This window comes from Mixophyes fleayi, chromosome 6, assembly GCF_038048845.1.
Source record: "Mixophyes fleayi isolate aMixFle1 chromosome 6, aMixFle1.hap1, whole genome shotgun sequence".
Taxonomy (NCBI): Eukaryota; Metazoa; Chordata; class Amphibia; order Anura; family Limnodynastidae; genus Mixophyes; species Mixophyes fleayi.
Genome location: NC_134407.1, coordinates 156,006,503 through 156,026,151, shown reverse-complemented (window position 1 = coordinate 156,026,151; position 19,649 = coordinate 156,006,503). Strand labels below are relative to the sequence as shown.

The following is a 19,649-nucleotide window of genomic DNA, read 5'->3' as shown; positions in this document are numbered from 1 at the left end:
CTCATCACCTCATAATCAAATCTCCTCCCAGTCAGTCCAAAACCACCGTGATTCTCATAAATCAAGTATCACCGGAAGTGAAAACTGTTACCTCCTGAAAGTGTAGGCAGCCAACAACGATGCATTGTAGACTATCAATATAATCATTAAACCTCCATAATTATGTTCACATGGTAGACAACGGGAGGTAGGAGTGTGAGTCTGTTTATGTTTTCTTTATGACCTTTTTAAATGGCAGACTAACCTCACAGTGACACTGTCACATCTCCTGAGTCAGAAAGTGGAGAAGAGGAGGGCTTCCTACCTGCCTATAAAATGTAGTAGCCTATCTTCTAGCAATTAGAAGTTAATTCACTCTCAGCCCATTAGCTCGCAGTAGACATGATTTAGAATATCCTCTAATCACAGAGAATCCTGTTCTAAATCAACAGCATACTGTAACAGGAGTATTCGGGGTAGAAGCTTGTGACGCACCTAGGAAAGCCCTATCAAACTCATTCAGCCTTAGTGGTCCAATCCTGACTTTGCCAAGTAGTAGATGAGCTTGGGCTGATAGTGTTTCATTGGGTGAGAATGATCAAGAGACAATTATTTTAATTTTTTAATCTGTCATCTGAGCATAAGAACTTACCATCTTTTCTATTCAGGAGTATCCGTTGCCTGCGCAACATAATTCACTGGAACCTCATAACAGCATTTATTCTTCGAAATGTCACCTGGTTTGTAATGCAACTGACGCTCAGCCATGAGGCCCATGACAGTAATGTGGTACGTAACCCTGTCCTTCATTATCTAACACCCGTCCAAATTTGATATTTTTAGGGGGAGATTAAATTCGATCCAAGGTGTCTCTAAAACGTCTACAGAGATGTGATAATTGATGAGAGGAGATTCCTACTGTGATGGCTGGCAATAGGCGCGAATGGAATCTCCCCCTTACTGTACTGTAGTGATAGGAATGCACTCCGTTCTCTTCTCACACAGAATTCTCAGTTTACTGTGTGGATGTTTTATATGCTAATGTAACAACTGCTAATAACCTAACCTTGCATGTTTTATTCACACTGGTGCAGTCTGGCAGAGCAATGTCATTGTAATTTCCAGTGATCCTTGCATCTGAGTCAGCAATTTTCAGTGTGTACTGTATATCAATTTTGTGCAAAGGTGGCAGGAGCAGGATCTCTTTGCCAGCATTTCAGTATGAACAACCTGCAGAGTCACAGAATGCCAGCAGCTGCAGTATGGTGCAGTGTTTGCTTATTGTCTGGCTGTGGGTAGCATTAACACATAATAGAAATATTTGTCACTAAGTGGAAGTTGACACAGGAACACAAGACTTGTCAGCTACTCAAACTTGAGTAGTTCTCTTGGCTCCCCGGAGAGCATGCCTTTCTCCCAGATCCCACCCACTTATTTGTGAAGCGGATGGGACTGGGGCCTCAATGACAAGATTCGTGTGAATTTGGCCTGCCCTCCGTGGCACAATGACACAATGATGATTTTGTTGTGGGGACGGAGGCAAAAATTACATGATTTTCATCCACTCTCCCCTGTGAACTTTTCCCTTGTTCTCCCCTCCAGAGGGGAGGTTTTTACAGTAGGCAAGTATGCAGCTACTAGAGGGCAACACAATAACACTGAGAAGCTGAACTGTATAAACTTTACAGGCAAACTAGGTCTATGCCAAGGATGACACTGTTCAGGGGGCAGCATGATAAGGATTTTAAAAGGATTTCTTCAAATCCTAGATAATACTAATGATTCCTAGTGAAATCGATTTTCAGCTACATGGGTCTCCTGGCTCATTCCGCTTTAACTCTGGCTCACCATTTTAGTAGTCCAACATGTGTTTTTTCACAGGGCACTAACCCTGGATTTGTCCCATTAAGCTATCCTCCTAAACCATTCACAAATCAACCCTGTGGGTCTCGCACCTGTGGTCCCTAATCCCCCTACTCCACTGCTCCCCCTCTTTCCTGCCTTGCTCTACCTCTTCCCTCCCTCTTTATTATCTCACTTGCAATTATATTTAGGCAATGCTCTTACTATTTCTTTCTGATCCAAGCAATAGATCGTATGCATTTAGAATTCCAATTACACTGCCTAATATTTTATGTTTTTATAAATTCTATATTTGCCCTCACGTTGTCAAATGATATCAATAAAAAAGGAATACAGGTGTTTTATGCTGTTTTCATATACTTTTAACCTTTTACTTTCTGCCTGTTTTTCCAAATAAAAATAATGGAGGGCAGGCTTTGATTGGAGGCCAATGAGAGGTACTCATTTACTGTGTTAAGGGTATATTCACTCACAATGCCTTCAGCAGAATCTGCTTTGAATACAGCCTTGGTGAGATGTTGGCGTAAACAACTAGTGAGATAGAGACAGACAGAAGTGGTCATTTTAATTCACCAAGGGCAACATATTGGTGACCTGCTATTTCATTTCTTCTTGTGATCATTTGTCTTTTCATTCCTCTTCCCTCAGGTTTGGTGCCGTTTGGTCACTATAGCTCATAATTATTTTTATGTCACCAATTTTTTCTGGATGTTCGGTGAGGGCTGCTATCTGCACACAGCTATTGTCCTAACATATTCCACAGACAAACTACGCAAGTGGATGTTCATCTGTATTGGCTGGTGTAAGTTACTACATTACCCATGGGATTGAAAGTGTTATCTACACACAGTGGAGCCAGCCATTCTGTGGGCTGACCAAATGTTCATGAGAATGCAATTCACTGCTAACTAGTGATATCACAGAGCACGAGGCACTTTGTGCCTTTTTGATATAACTAGATGTTAGTGAATTAATATGCTTGACCTTAGACAGGGACGTTATCTGTTCCTCTGTCCCATAAATTTTCAACATAATAATATTTATAATAATGACACAACTCTAAGCAGTGGACAGGATATGGCTAAAGTCTTCTGTTTACGTATTTCACCATACAGTTAAGCGGAGGGGCATTCCAGGTAAGTGCCCCCAAGGGCCACAAAACTATGCCCACTAACCAAACCAAGGGTCATGTATGACATGCCCATCTAACCACTTTTGGCAAAGAACAGGTGCAGATGCCCATGTACGTTGTGTTGCTTAAAGATGTCCCAATAGGTGATAGGCCATCTCCTGATCCTCTGGCCAAAAGGGTGGCTGCCTGAGACTATGTGCCTCCAATGCTGTCTGAGCTGGGGGGTGTCTGAAATTGCACAGGGGAATGGGGACACAACAAGCACATAGTTTGGCACTTTGCACTTCATTTTTTAGGCAGCACTATCCTTCCTTTGCCATAGCCCTTTTTCATTATATCAGATGAAAGGCTGTGGTGTTAACTGGCACTATTTATTTTATTCATTTTTAAACATGCACTTACACATCCCACTTTTTCACATTTTTTTAATGTGTGTGTCACATTTTGTTTGGAGTGGTTTGGGTGTGACCCTTATGTGCAGCCCACTCCCCCAGTTGTGGGGGTGCTGAAGTTTTAGTCCCCAGAGGGAAGCTTCAGCCGAACTCAATGAGCAAGAGGCCTACCAAAGCTTTGTGGGGGACATGGGTCTGATGGCTCCAGGGGAGGGGGAGGAATGGGGCCATTTGCCTTTTGAGAAAGGTTCAAAGACCTCGACCCCAGCATAGTCTGCACTGCACTGGGTGATTTGGAGCACATGTCTCAGGCTTCAATTTAAAAAAAGCCCATCCAACCTGACTTCTGTCCCGGTCACAAACATAAAATGTAGTAACCCATTCTGTGGGATGAGAACCCATTAGGACTGATGCTCAGCCAGTTCCTGGAGTTACCCCAAAAACATAACCATACAGTACCGCTTTCTCTGAGAGACAACCAATAAGCCCCCTCCCCTTCACCGCAACTCCGGCTGTGACAAATTCAACTTGACAACAACAGATAATAACATCTCCACTCATTTAGATTCATACATATATTTCCATTTCTTTTCCTTTTTTTTTTTTTAAATATTCATTTTGTTATCTTTCTTTTTCTTTTCTTTTAAATAAAATATAACAAAGTTCACATTACATCAACTAATTGAACAATTAGCACAATTTAAACATTCATTTCTTGTAATACTTTTAATCCTAAGTGGGTGGGTTGGATGGAGTTGCCTTCATGTGTTATGCCGGAAAGAGTGGAAAGTGAGTGTGTCTTCTGACTTTATATGACACTGGATCCTGGATATGACACTGCTCACCACCCGCTCTTCCCCTTAATTCCCCTATCCATAAATGCAGGACTTCTAATATCTGCCTTATCTCCTTCATGTTCCTCTTACTAACCAACAAGATTTGCCCCTACACACAGGGGCAACAGAGAACCATGACAGGCTCCCAGCTGGGGTCATAACCTGACTCCTATTGGATGCTTAATGTTGATTTAATATGAAAAGATGACTTACCTCCGCTGTTTGTTGGCAACAGTTACTCAATGAGTAGCATGGATAAATTCCATAGTGTATTATATTAGAAAGACAACATAAAGCACCATGATATTTTCTGATTGCATATCTGGCAAGGGACCCTTAAATTGATTTGTGTTATCTTTACAATATACACTAGGGGGCATGACTTGTAACAGTAGTCCTAATAAATCCTAAAAATAAATTCATACCAATGTTCTATCATAACTGATTACAACTCAACTACTAATTATAATAACATTTACTGAAAATGGTCAAGGTTTAAGCTTGCTCTGGTATTATACTTACATTGTGCCAGTATCACCGTAAATATCATACCATAAATGAGATATGTCTGCATGGGCGAGCTAGTGTTAATAGGACTATGCATTGTAAAGTGAGCCTGAACATGTGCTATTATCCTGTTTTTCCTATACTGTTTATTATAGACACGCCTGTCCTTTGTGAGTGATAGTTTTACCTTTGTCTTTGCAGGTATTCCATTCCCCATCATTGTGGCCTGGGTCTTTGGCAAGCTTTACTATGACAATGAGAAGTAAGAAACAGTGATTGGAAAGGGTGTAGTGGGAAGGGGTAGTGAAGTTTACACTACAGAGATAAAGAAAAGTGAGTGGGGCAGTATGTTACAGAGCCGTAACTTAGAACTCAAGCCCCTGGGGCGAGAAAGACAAATGCCGCCCCCCCAGCCCTCAATTTTAACCAAATGAACCTAAAATAATCCTAAAATGCGTCCCCCTTCAGTGTTGCGCCCTATAGGGGTGGTCACCTCTGTCGCACAGCCCTAGTTACGGCCCTGGTATGTTAGACAGTGGGGCACATGGAGGAAAACAGAGGCGCTAAAGCCAAACAAAGGGGATGGAATTGGGAACATAGCAAGATATTGATACAGTATATTTGTAACTGAATCAGTACTGAGGACATAGAATACATGTAATCGGGGGAGCGCAGGTCATTCATGTGTTCTTACTGTACAATTCCAGGTGCTGGTTTGGGAAGAAGGCAGGAGTGTACACGGATTTTATCTATCAAGGTCCTGTCATCCTTGTACTGCTGGTAGGTGCTATTATTTCTGAATTGAAATAGACAAACAGCTATTTGTTACTCGTATCTAGCATACAGTTTTAATGCAATTAAAGGAATAAATAGAAATTACAGAGCCCCATAGAAATATTTTTAAGGGATCGTCCGTTCAAGACAATTCCCTGTATACAGTTCCTTTGTTTAATTCACACTAAGCCACCACATTCTGCTTCATCCCTAGTGTACATCCAATACTGTGGTGCACTATTCACTCCAATCACATCCATATACACGTCTTTTATCCTTAAAAGCCGACGAGTCCTATTGCTTCCCGAATGAACTATGGTAATATGCACCATACTGATAGTGGCCTTTAGACAGATGTTCTTCTCAGCGGCCACACTTCATAAAAAGCTGTCACTGTAAAATATATGTAACAGCAATAATTCTCTGGCACTGTCCTCCTGATTCAGAGACAAATGATACATCACAGATATTCAGGGACTTACACTTGGGGGCATATTTAACAAATAATAAGTGCACTATCGTGAACTTACCGTGAAATTCAGGTCCCTCTGTGTGTCCCGCATATTTAAGAAGGGTGCATCGCAGCAGATATCGTGGATATCTGCTGCTTTGCATTCCTTATCTGAAGCTGGCGTACATTATCATAATTGAAAGCTTTCAGAGCTGTCAGCTCTGCTCCGAAGAGCAGAGCTGGACAGCCAGGCCCGGCGCTCCCATTAGGCAACCTTAGGCAGTTGCCTAGGGCGTCGGGACCTGCAGGGCGCCGCTGACAAGATTTTAAAATCTAGTCAGCGGCTTGGGAGAAAAGTGCAGCGGCGGCGGGGTGCTGTTTTTTTACTGTCCGCCATCCTCTTCATTCCTATGTGCCCGGGCTGACCGGCGCATCTCACACATGATCACTGATGTCAGTCAGTGATCTCTACCCGGCGGCGCCTGTGTGCAGTTTCACACTGTCTGTCAGTGACAGACAGTGTGAATAAAGTTCCTATCCAATGCCCCCCTCCCTTCCCAGCATGCACCTCTCTGCTCGGCTGCTCCACTCCTCTCCTTTGTTGTAATGAAGCTGAGGAGCGGTGGGCAGCCATTAAAGAAGAGCCTCCCTGCATCTGCTGACCAGCCTCAAAAACGGTGAGTATATATAATTTTTATTTTTTGGGTATTATTCTTTTTTTTTTTTAAAAAAAGGGGTACCCAATGGCCAATCTATAAAGTGTGGAGGCAAAAAAAATGTTGGGGGTGGGAATTGATTATTATTTTGCACATTATGCTCTATCTTAGATTTAAAAACTATGGTGGAAAAAATAATTATTTTATTGCACCTCATGCTCTATATTTGACTTGCTGCAAGTCAAAAATAGAGCATGACATGCCAAATAATAGTAATTTTTCTCCCACATAGCTTGAAAATCAAATATAGAGCATGAGGTGGCAAATAGTAATTTTTCTATGGTCTAAAAATGACTATTTGTCACGTCATACTCTATATTTGATTTGCAAACTATGCAAATTTTTGTGTGAGAACCTCGGGTGGGTGGGCTGAAAGCTTGCCTAGGGCGCCTACCGACCTTGCACCGGCCCTGTGGACAGCGCATGTGTGGAGGGATCACATGATCCCTCCCTGTCACTCACCGCTCGCTCTCTGCAACTATAGTTGCAGAGACAGAGCGGAGATGTCTGTTCAAAGAAAAATTAGGATGACCAGGAGGAGATCCGTAGACATCGTGTTCCGAAGAGGCGAGGTAAGTGTGATTTATTTATCACAGAAACAGCAGTTTATCGGAACTGCTGTTTCGGTGATGCGTTTTTCATAAATGTGAGAAATAGTTCAATCCTTATCAATGCAATAAGGATTGAAAACTATTTTTCACTTTATGATAAGATTGATAAATTTGCCCCTTGGCGAGGTAGAGTGGGGGAGTGAAGGGGTGTGCAAACACAGTCTGAGCACAGTAAAGACTTGTTTGCTTAATTGTGAACTGAGGAAGATGTACAGATATGTCTGTCAGTACCTGGATCATTTATGGGTGCCACATACTGATGATGATGGTAGTCTCTTAAAATTGGATTGTGGATTAGACTCTGCAGATTTCTTCATACCTATATTCTACGGGTTTATGGGTGTATTGTAAAATACTTTTTTTTTTCACTAGTTTCATTCATATATGAGAAAGAAGATTACACTGGCTGTATTATAGAGGTTATTTTTATTTAAATTTAACCTCATAGTGAATGTGTTTTCCCTATCAAAACAAATATTCCGAAAACTTTTCTTCTGCTCACGATGATGATGTAAATCTGGCACATATGCTACTGGTGCAGAGCTGGAATCATCTTGTGATCATCATAATCATCATCATCATTTATTTATTTATATAGCGCCACTAATTCCGGCTCAATAAATCAGCTTAAATACACTATTTTATGTTTGTGTTTTTAAAGGTTTTTTTTTAACAAATATCCATCAGCCTTTCAGTGTGTAACATCTGCAAATGTATTTTCTTTTATAGATAAACTTTATATTTTTATTTAACATTGTGAGAATTCTGATGACAAAGCTCCGTGCCTCCACTACTTCAGAGACCATCCAGTACAGGTAAATTAATCTTATTTTTTCCATCTTCTGTGTCATTCATCCTCCTCTTATTTATTCACACCTCCAGTGTCCTCCCCAAGCCAGTGTTTCCCTGATTTCTTCTCTCTCACTCCCCTCCAGGAAAGCAGTTAAGGCAACTCTCGTTCTTCTGCCTCTTCTGGGAATCACCTACATGCTTTTCTTTGTGACTCCAGGAGAGGATGAAATTTCAAGAATTGTGTTTATCTATTTTAATTCTTTCTTGCAATCTTTCCAGGTAAGGAAGAGAGTAGAATAGAAATGCATGCCCTAGTAATTATTTTATTTAGATTTTAAAATGTTAATAAGAGGAAGGTACCAGCCAGAGACATTCACTCATTACCACCTGGAATATATTCAGCTATAAGTGCAGCCACTACTGGAATACATTCAGCTATTATTGCAGTAATTTCTAGTACACATTCGGGTATTAGTGCAGTGATTTCTGGCTAGAGATGGGTGGGCTCGGTTCCCCGACAACCGAACCCACCCGAACTTCGCCTATCCGAGTACCGAGCCGAGCAGGCTTGGTACTCTCCCGCCCATTCGGAATCGAAATCGAGGCAAAAAGTCATCATGACGTAGCTCGGTTCTTTCGATATTTGAAAAGCATAAATACCAGCCTCCACAGCAATCCATCGCCATTTGACAGAGGGAGAGAGCAGGGTTAGGTCACAGGCTGTATTAGAGCAGGGACAGAGTAATAATTGTATACCTTATTCTTTGTATTATTATTTCAATTCTAATCTATTCAATTCTATTATTAATTCCAATTCTATTAGCAATTGTTAGATCAGAAAAAGAGGAGGATAGAGGAGGCTTTTGTTCAATATTTTGCACTACAAGTGCTTTGGGGTGTCCCATATTCCCCAGTGTGAGACAATAATTTTTCTGGCTGTCAAAAGTGATATTTATTAGCAGTATTTATACAATATTTTGCACTACAAGTGCTTTGGGGTGTCCCATATTCCCCAGTGTGAGACAAGAATTTTTCTGGCTGTCAAAAGTGATATTTATCAGCAGTATTTATACAATATTTTGCACTACAAGTGCTTTGGGGTGTCCCATATTCCCCAGTGTGAGACAATAATTTTTCTGGCTGCCAAAAGTCATATTTAGCAGCAGTATCATTCTATACAATATTTTGCACTACAAGTGGTTTGGGCTCATTAAAATGGACTCAAAGCAGTCCACATATGAGCAGGATCAGCAAGCAGGTGCTGGCACCAGTCCTGATGGTAGTGTTCCCAGAACGTCATGTGATAAAGCCTCTGAAAAAGTACACAGTCTTTATAAATCAGGGAAAAATAACACCCCCCAAAAAAATAAGTATACATATAAGTACAAGCATAAGTGTAGGGTGCAATCTACCCCCAAATAGTAAAGGGACTTGGGGCATTTCTATATCACGTACAGTCTTGAAAGGCTGCTGTTTTGGCAATTTCTCAATAAAGGTAGGGTGTCATAGACAAACTGACCCCAAACTAGCTTTGTCCATTTCAATTTATATTGTACAGTCTATAATGGCTGAATTTTTTACTATTTTTAACAAGTGGAGGGGGGCCTATAGAGACAGAAACCAAACTGCCTTTGTCCATTTCTTTAGATAGTTAACTATAAGTGTAGGGTGTAATATACACCCAAAGACGATGGCTGCATTGCCAATATGCATAGATGCAGAGGAAGACAATCTGGTTTGTGTGTAGAATTAATGACGGCCTACCAGGAATTAAACAGTTTTTTTGATAATTTATTAGCTTTACAATTACATTACTTATCCAAGAAACAGGTGGAGCACTAAATTTGGTTATTTTATGCCCAAAAACATTGATTTTTAAACAAAATTGCAAAACAGGGGGTCAGTGAGCATCTCTACTTCTGTTAGACATTCCGCTATTAGTGCAGTTACCTCTTTTAGACATTCAGCTATTCGTGCAGTCTCTCCTGTTACACATTCGGCTATTAGTGCAGTTCATTTTCGTAGACATTCAGCTATTAGTGCAGTCCCTTCTGGTAGATATTCAGGTATTCGTGCAGCCACATTTGGTAGACATTCAGCTATTAATGCAGTCTCTTCTGGTAGACATTCAACTATTAGTGCAGTCACTTCTGGTAGACATTCAGCTATTAGTGCAGTCCCTTCTGGTAGACATTCGGCTATTAGTGCATTCCCTTCTGGTAGACATTCAGCTATTAGTGCCATCACTTCTGGTAGACATTCTGCTATTAATGCAGTCACTCCTAGTAGACATTCAGCTATTAGTGCAGCTACTTCTGGTAGACATTCAGCTATTAGTGCAGTCACTTCTCGTAGACATTCAGGTATTAGTGCAGTCCCTTCTGGTAGACATTTAGCTATTAGTGCAGTCACTTCTGTTAAACATTCGGCTATTAGTGCAGTTCATTTTCGCAGATCATTCAGCTATTAGTGCAGTCCCTTCTGGTAGACATTCAGGTATTCGTGCAGCCACATTTGGTAGACATTCAGCTATTAATGCAGTCTCTTCTGGTAGACATTCAGCTATTAGTGCAGTCCCTTCTGGTAGACATTCAGCTATTAATGCAGTCACTCCTAGTAGACATTCAGCTATTAGTGCAGCTACTTCTGGTAGACATTCAGCTATTAGTGCAGTCACTTCTCGTAGACCTTCAGGTATTAGTGCAGTCACTTCTGTTAAGCATTCGGCTATTAGTGCAGTCCATTCTGATAGACATTCAGCTATTAGTGCAGTCCCTTCTGGTAGACATTCAGCTATTAGTGCAGTCCCTTCTGGTAGACATTCAGCTATTATTGCAGTCCCTTCTGGTAGACATTCAGCTATTAGTACAGTCCCTTCTGGTAGACATTCAGCTATTAGTGCAGTCCCTTCTGGTAGACATTCAGCTATTAGAGCAGTACCTACTGGTAAACATTCAGCTATTAGTGCAGTCCCTTCTGGTAGACATTCCGTTATTAATGCAGTCACTCTTAGTAGACATTCAGCTATTAGTGCAGCTACTTCTGGTAGTCATTCAGCTATTAGTGCAGTCACTTCTGGTAGATAGTCAGCTATTAGTGCAGTCACTTCTGGTAGAAATTCAGGTATTAGTGCAGCTACCTCTGCTAGCCATCCAGCTATTAGTGCAGTCACTTCTGGTAGACAATCCGCTATTAGTGCAGTCCCTTCTGGTAGACATTCAGCTATTAGTTCAGTCCCTTCTGGTAGACATTCAGCTATTAGTTCAGTCCCTTCTAGTAGACATTCAGCTTTTAGTGCTGTCACTTCTGGTAGACATTCAGCTATTGGTGCAGCCCCTTCTGGTAGATATTCAGCTATTAGTGCAGCCACTCCTGGAAGACATTTAGCTATTAATTCTGTCACTTCTATTAGACATTCAGCTATTAGTGCAGTCCCTTCTGGTAGTCATTCAGCTATTAGTGCAGTCACTTCTGGTAGATAGTCAGCTATTAGTGCAGTCACTTCTGGTAGAAATTCAGGTATTAGTGCAGCTACCTCTGCTAGCCATCCAGCTATTAGTGCAGTCACTTCTGGTAGACAATCCGCTATTAGTGCAGTCCCTTCTGGTAGACATTCAGCTATTAGTTCAGTCCCTTCTGGTAGACATTCAGCTATTAGTTCAGTCCCTTCTAGTAGACATTCAGCTTTTAGTGCTGTCACTTCTGGTAGACATTCAGCTATTGGTGCAGCCCCTTCTGGTAGATATTCAGCTATTAGTGCAGCCACTCCTGGAAGACATTTAGCTATTAATTCTGTCACTTCTATTAGACATTCAGCTATTAGTGCAGTCCCTTCTGGTAGACATTCAGCTATTGGTGCAGTCCATTCTCGTAGACATTCAGCTATTAGTGCAGTGAATTCTGGTAGACATTCAGCTATTAGTGCAGTTATCTCTGGTAGACATTCAGCTATTAGTGTGGAATGTAACAGAGACATTCAGTTAAACACCTTAGAGATTTTTAAACACATATCTGGGTGGTGTTGAGGGTGGTATTTTTGTTGTTTTCAATGTTGCATCTCTAATTCTGTTTTCGTTTGCTGTTTCTTCAGGGATTTTTTGTTTCAGTCTTCTACTGCTTCCTAAACAGCGAGGTGGGTATATCTCACATTGCAAGATGTGTTAGCCGATTTTTAACCACATTTTTTTAGAACAAATCTAAGATATCAATATGGCATTAAGTTTGCAGTCAGTAAATGTCACTGTTTTATAAAGAATAAAATCTGTTTTCTTTTGGTTTTCAAGCACAGTTATAAGTGTCTATTGCCATTAATAATTCCTGTAAATCCAGGTGTATCAAGTTTCTGGATTCTAGAAAAGTAAGCATTGTCTCAAAAATTTCCTGTGACAGCGAATGGAACTGTCCATGAAAGAAAACACTCTCAGAGCCCTCAGACAAATGTCTTTTGGGATGGTGATAGGGTTTAATTGCATGTTTAACAGCCTGGTGGTATATTTACTAAACTTCAGGTTTGAAAAAGTGGAGATGTTGCTCATAGCAACCAGATTCTAGTTATCATTTATTTGGTACATTCTATGAAATGACAGCTGGAATCTGATTGGTTGCTATCTCCACTTTTTCAAACTCACAGTTTAGTAAATATACCCCTGGTCTTTGCAAACCACACATTTTGTTGGATTGGTTGGCAGTGGTGAAATGGCTGCATGATAGTCTTACATGTCTCCCCTGGTTTTTCAAAAGGCAACACATCACTATTATTTTTCCCTATATTGGTGGACATCTTCTAAACACCCCAATATCTAACATCCCCATATCTCTCATTTCATACCAGATCAGCACCTCTACTGCCCAGATCTCCTCACTAACTATACTCATCCTCAATGTCGCTTCTTCTTTTCCTACTGACCCATTGGCTCCATTCTTCAAATTCCAGCTCATCACACGTCCACCCTTTATCTACTTCATCTCATACTTCCATTACTTTTTAGGTATATTTATCAAACTTTCGAAAAATGAAAAGTGGAGTTGTTGGCCATAGCAGCCAGTCAGATTCTAGCTATCATTTTCTACAATGTACAAGATAAATGACATCTAAAATCTGATATCTAAGATCTGGTTGTTTTGGGCAACACCATCACTTTCCCTATTTAGAATGATTGATCCATTATTTACCCCTAAATGAGAACTCACAGTACACAAGCTGAAAAATCAGACACTAGCTGCACTCAGAAAGTGGTGCTCAATATTAGTCAGCATGCTCTAACTTTATTTCAAAGATAGGTGCTGAACATGAACAAAATAAATTATCTGCCACACCTTCCGGATGGTGAGATTCCCCAGGTCACAGATAATATTGTTTTTTGCCAAAAACTCTAAGCATGGCTCTGAAGACCCTTCCCATGTATAATTGGACTAAGATCAGGCTACATGCTGTTGTTAATTTATATTCCTAGTTCAGTATGTTTTTAAGCATTGAATTCAGTGGGTGAAATTGGCTGGTATATGGTGGTATGCCATACCACCACTTCTATGTTCATTGTAAACCTATCAAATTCCATTAATTTACATTTTTCCATTCTGCCACTTCTAAATTTCCACTTCAACCACTGGTGAGATTATCAAATGTCATGTATGGTAGTTTGTCATCATTTACTACTAATTTTATGTTGGCTTTAAATAAAAATGTAAATAATAATTACTGCAAAATGAATGTGATAAGAGAATAGTCAGATAGCTGTATGTGACTCTAGATGTTGTCCAAGTTATACCTGGTAACTCTTTTTGCAGGTGCGTTCTGCTGTCAGAAAGCGGTGGCATCGCTGGCAGGACAAGCACTCAATCCGCGCCCGTGTAGCTCGAGCAATGTCCATCCCTACATCACCCACGCGGGTCAGTTTCCACAGCATCAAGCAATCTTCTGCCATCTAACCCACATCTTGGAGAATGGCGCAGTCTGCCCACCTACATCTTTCCAACCCTGGAACAAGAAGCTGCAGAGGGTTGAGCCTCCTGCATGGTCATAAACTGAACAGAACCCAAAAGGCCACTTTTCTTGTGTCCTACAAGTCGTACCTTGACAATCAAAAGGGGGTGGAAGGGAGTAAAGAGGACCCACACCCTTGGCGCGATATTGGTACTGCTAGGTATGAAAGAACTGGCAAAGAGCCAGCCAATAATCTACTTAAGCAGAGAAACCAATAGACCAAACATTGCACATAGCACAATCCATAAACTGCACTGATATATCACCAGCCACAACCAAATGATTGCTGTGAAATTTGTTCAGGCCGTACAGCCGATGCTCTGTGCCTCGCAGTGGAAAAAGACCAGTACCAGGCTTAACCATTGCACAAAAGAAAAGATGATTCTGATGTTTCTTGACATATACTGTACCAACTCTCTGCAATGTATAAGCACAAATTATAATCAATTAGTGTGCTGTGCAGAAGAGGACACGTATTCCCTTTCAGGCCATATACACCTCAGCAGAAGATATTGTGCCATGTAATTATGTATCATGAGGACCAAATACATCAATGGAGTCAAGGAACAGCCTTCCAGCAAAAATTGATGAGGGGGAATCAGGAGAATAATCCAACTTGTTTGGAATACACAAACCTGAGAAATGTTGAGGGTTTTTTCCTGACACGGGAAAACAGTGCAGAGGGTAAAACGAGAATGATTTATCCACTGATAATTGTCTTATATTTTATAATATAAAAGTAACTTGAAAAATATTGTTGCATATAGTTATCCACTTTCATTGAGTTTTTTTTTTCTAAGGGTTATAGGAGTTTAGGCCAAAGGTCTATTTTGCATCTATAACCCCTATCCCAGGTTTACCCATGTTCTATATATACTCAATAGTAGAGTGTAAATAGCATATACCTGTTTGGAATGTCTAGCCATCTTGGGAGGGCTGGATGTCGGGAGAACTCTGTCCATGTCAGGCCTATTCCATGGCATCATCTTGCCAATGTCATCAGATTTGACTATATAAGCACGAAAATCTGTTTAAGCTATTCAGTTCAAATCTGCTGTTGGGTGCATGACACGAAGGAGGGGTCAGTTATAGACAGAGGATACACAATGGCTGACTCCACACACACATATATATATATATATATATATATATATATATATATATATATATATATATATATTTATACACATACATATATACACACACATATATATATATATATATATATATATATATATATATATATATATATATAACATACTCTACTATATTGTAGAGAGTGTATATAGAATATGGTTGAAGATCCAACAGGAAAACTCCACTTACATATCCATAAAACATATTCGCAAATGTGGGGATAACATTTAAAGACATTGTGGAAAGATATAAAGTGGCAGAGTCTGTCGACCTGTTTGTACTCTGCTTTGTTGTCTAGTTACAATTCGCAGGGAGACTGTGGGATGGCTGGGTGTAACAGTGCATTATTTAAAAGTCACATACCAATTTCAAAATGTGTGTTGGTATAGATTTCAAATCAGAATGTTGAAAAAACAGAATTCTGTGTCATTTGCAACTTTGTACAAATAGATTCTACAAGTGAATGTTTTAATGTTGGACATAAAATGCCTGACTGGGTCAGAGGAAAAAGTGCCACTGTGGACTGGTTCTGCAATCTAAACTGCTACCCTCTATATGGATTTTTTTTTACTGCACATGTATAAAAGTGGTATAATGTTGCACTACAATCAAGAATGTCTTAAAATAAAGTCACAGTACTCAAATAAATCCTTAAAATTGTAATGATACTTGTCCACTTTGTGTGGCAAAGTTGCGGACACAGCTCCTTCTCAAATATGAAGTGTGTAAAGCAGAAGTAATGGTGTCAGGCTACTATAACGTATAAAAAAACTATTTTACTGACAGATGCTTGATGTGTTTCATTTTTCTATTACCAAGTATAAGTATTATGTTTATTTCCAACATATGCATACAGAAGTATAAGTCCCTACTCCACTTCTTCATCTCTGTCCATACAGGTGCTTTGTGTAACATTCTGCAGTCTGTTATTGGAATGTGCATGTCAGGAATAGTAAAATTATTACCTCAAAGCACTGTTTGCTATCACTTTTGGCTCAGGCTCTTAATTATTTTCCTGACATTTCCCTAAAAATAACTGCTTGTTGGAGCCTAATTTCTGTTTTAAATAAGTCAAGGGAGTATGAGGACATCAGGGGATAAATGTATCAAGCTGAGAGTTTTCCGGCGAGTTTGAAAAGTGGAGATGTTGCCTATAGCAACCAATCAGATTATAGCTATCATTTTGTATAATGTACTAAATAAATGATAGCTAGATTCTGATTGGTTTTTCAAACCCGCCAGTAAACTCTCAGCTTGATACATTTACCCCAGATCTGTATTTATTTCTAGTGTCATCATTGGATATGTTGATGTTTTATTTACAGTGGCATATATGCATGTCTCTATAAAAGTCACACCTAAATGGTGTGAAAGGTATTGCATTGGAATTAGTGGCTGAGCCCTGATGGCTGTTTAACTCCATGGTTGTTTAAAATCCAAGTAGTTTTGAGGGAGAATAAGTCACTGTGGACACGAGCTTTAATGAGAACATTCCCCCAAATGTGCATTCACCACTTGAGGAACATTAAAATATCATATTTTGGCATATATGTGCAGAATCATATACAATATTTCAGTTATCCCTCAATCTCTATGGAACACCCCAAGCCATCTATTTTTAGTAAACTTCACCCATCAAAATTTGCTACTGACCCAATAATGCCATCTTAATGCACTATATACTATGCTCATGCCAGTAAACAGAAATGCAAATGTGTACAAATCAGGATTCAACACCAGGAAATATCTGCACATTGTTCCTTGTTTGTACATAGCATACCTCCCAACATTGTCCTGCTGCAAATTAAGACTTTGCGACAGCGCGCTCACCCAAAAAGTGGTCTTGTCAAGGTGAGGGTGTTGTCATACCAAAAGGGGGCATGTCACATCCTCCACTTTCAAAGGGCTAGACTATTCCCAACCCACTCCAGACCCTCACGACGCACAATGAGTTAAGTTTCAGTGAGACCGGCTAGTTAATAACTGGGCAGCCAATCAGCAGCTGTCTTTTACAACTCTCAGCCAATCACAGTATAGCTGTATAGGGATTTTCTGGAACGTTGTAGAGTGATTGAGGGGATCATATATAATCACATATGCTACTTATTTTTATTGTGGCCGTTTTCATCATCTGTGGACTGTATAATATGAGTGAAAATGTATGAACTAAAATTATTTCTTTTTAGTTGAATCTTGATCTTTTGCAGGGGTGGATTCAATGTCCTTGGGCTAAATGAAGTGTAATAGCAGCAATATTGCTAAGGACAGAAGACTGAAATCTCGACTTGTAGTGCCACCAGATGGCACTAATTGTTATGTCACATGCAGCACCTTTACCCTATCGTCAAAAAATTACTCCTAAAAATTTGATTTTTGCTTAATCGGTTTGTTATTTTCCTTTTTTTTAGCTTTTACTTACAAAAGCACTTTTAAAAGAACTACCCGATATGCACTGAATTATCGGTTCATAACTGTAGTACTAAAACATAAAGAAGGCATTAAAAAGTTCTTAAATATAAAGCAGTGCAAATGAAATAGTTGAAAAAACGTAAACTCTGGTCTTGAACACAGTAGTTTTGGCCTTTGATGGCTCTTCTCTGTATAGCATATTTAGTGGCTACACAAGTCCTTTTGTACTTTGTCATGTTGTCACTTTTGTGTAGTCAGGACAGACCTGATATGACAAAAGTGTCACTTGCATGAATCATTCGTTCTGTAAGCAAGCAGCCCAGCTCTCACATTACTAAATGGGTAGAAAGCCTTATCCTTCACCCCTAATTCCATCATCATTGTATCTAAGCAACCAGTCCACAAGTGACCTTCAAAAGGAAAATGGTGGTTCACGCAGGGCCCAATTACTGCCCACCTGGGCTGCAAATATCATCTGAGCTGGGTAAAAAATGTGTATACTTCCTTTCAGAACTTACAATAATCGCCCCATCATCAGAGATGATGCAGAGTAGAGATACAGCTGTAAAATCAGCACAGGAAGGGAGGGTAATGACTCTAATGTGGAGTTAAAATCACAAGGTCAGCACAGAACACCCTGCAGGGGACTCAAGAGAGAAGTAACGTCATCCTGACCTTACAATCCCAACTCCAGATTCAGACAGCAGTATTAAATACTCATCTGAAAAAAATAATTTAAAGCAACTCACTAGTTCAAAATTTAAAATGTATGGTATTAATTAATAAAATGTTGGCAAAAAAATATCTTAGGACATGTTTGATGGAACAAGGCTCAAGACAAGACAAAAATTCCATGAATTCCTTGCAAAAAAAAGTATTACATACATTTCCTGTACATCAGTCCTGCTTCCATTATACACATCACAACCCCTAACAGAACACACCAACAATTGCTCCCACTTTTATTTCCAAAACACAAAACTTTGGCATCTTTTATATTGTTCATCTGCATATCTTACAGCTTTAGATATAGCTAAAGAATACTAAAGAATACATGGTCTAACGAGCTTGGATGCTTAGAATACCGACTGCCAGAGTATAATATATATACAGATATATAGATTTAGGAGGGGGTAAGAACATACATTGGAATCGCTACATTATTATAAATACAGTAGGCAACTCCACTGTCTGGTATTGGTAGTGCTGCACTCATATGTTATCGTTTCTGGAAACTCTGGTATGAGACTCCATTGGATGGAGGAGTGAATTTGTGGCTCAATTTTATCTGGCACCTGGCAGTGGGCAGAGGTCCGTATTATGGCTTTGTTGGGCCTCAGTCATCCCTGGGTCCATGCAACCAGTACTACTATGAGCACTTGGCACTCCAGGTTATCTCTGTGTACTTTAGTTTTGGGTGGTAGCAGATTTGATTATTAGACTTTGAAATCATTCTGTGATGTGTCCACTATTGGAGCCTGCCAGACCACAACCCCAGCACTAATATATTCTTTTACCAGAATTTTTTCTCCTTCCTCTAGCACTTTTGAAGTCACCAGACTCTCCCTCTCTCCCAGCAGTTATAAGCAGAGTTTGGTATGTTTACATAATAGAACACATCACTTGCACTATTAAAACATTTAAAACATCTGATAAAACGTGGCATCCATGGATAAATTATTACAACGCTGAAATAATTTATCATCATGTAAACTGTTGGCTGACCCTCCTCACTTTTTTTTTCATTTACATGTATATGAATTATAACAGTATGCAGCCATTTGCTACCTTACTTTCTGGTGATATTGTACAAAATGTATTTGATAATTGGCTATATCATTTATGTAATGTTTAGCCTGTGCTGTCAACTAATAAAAATCATTATAAAAAAAAAAAAAGATCAGCTGAGAGGAGTAAATTAGTAAGGAATCACATAATAATTGTGCACAAAGATGCATGAAAGATTCACATGAAAAGAAAGAGAAATAGACGGACATATTTTGGACATAGTGAATTATGTACAAATGATGCAGTAAAGATGTATGAATAAATGGTATATTTTGTATG

General features: G+C 39.7%; 1 protein-coding gene across 1 annotated transcript in view; it reads left to right on the top strand.

Annotated features, from left to right (window-relative positions):
- Positions 1-15,958, top strand: part of CRHR1 (corticotropin releasing hormone receptor 1) — a 162,168-nt gene extending 146,210 nt beyond the window's left edge. Inside the window, exons 6-13 of the mRNA XM_075176871.1 lie at positions 648-768; positions 2,491-2,644; positions 4,911-4,971; positions 5,417-5,489; positions 7,991-8,076; positions 8,197-8,332; positions 12,144-12,185; positions 13,841-15,958. Coding sequence (XP_075032972.1) covers positions 648-768; positions 2,491-2,644; positions 4,911-4,971; positions 5,417-5,489; positions 7,991-8,076; positions 8,197-8,332; positions 12,144-12,185; positions 13,841-13,981 — 814 coding nt within the window. The 3' untranslated portion in view covers positions 13,982-15,958. The remainder of the gene's footprint in view (positions 1-647; positions 769-2,490; positions 2,645-4,910; positions 4,972-5,416; positions 5,490-7,990; positions 8,077-8,196; positions 8,333-12,143; positions 12,186-13,840) is intronic.
- The last annotated feature ends 3,691 nt before the right edge of the window (positions 15,959-19,649 follow it).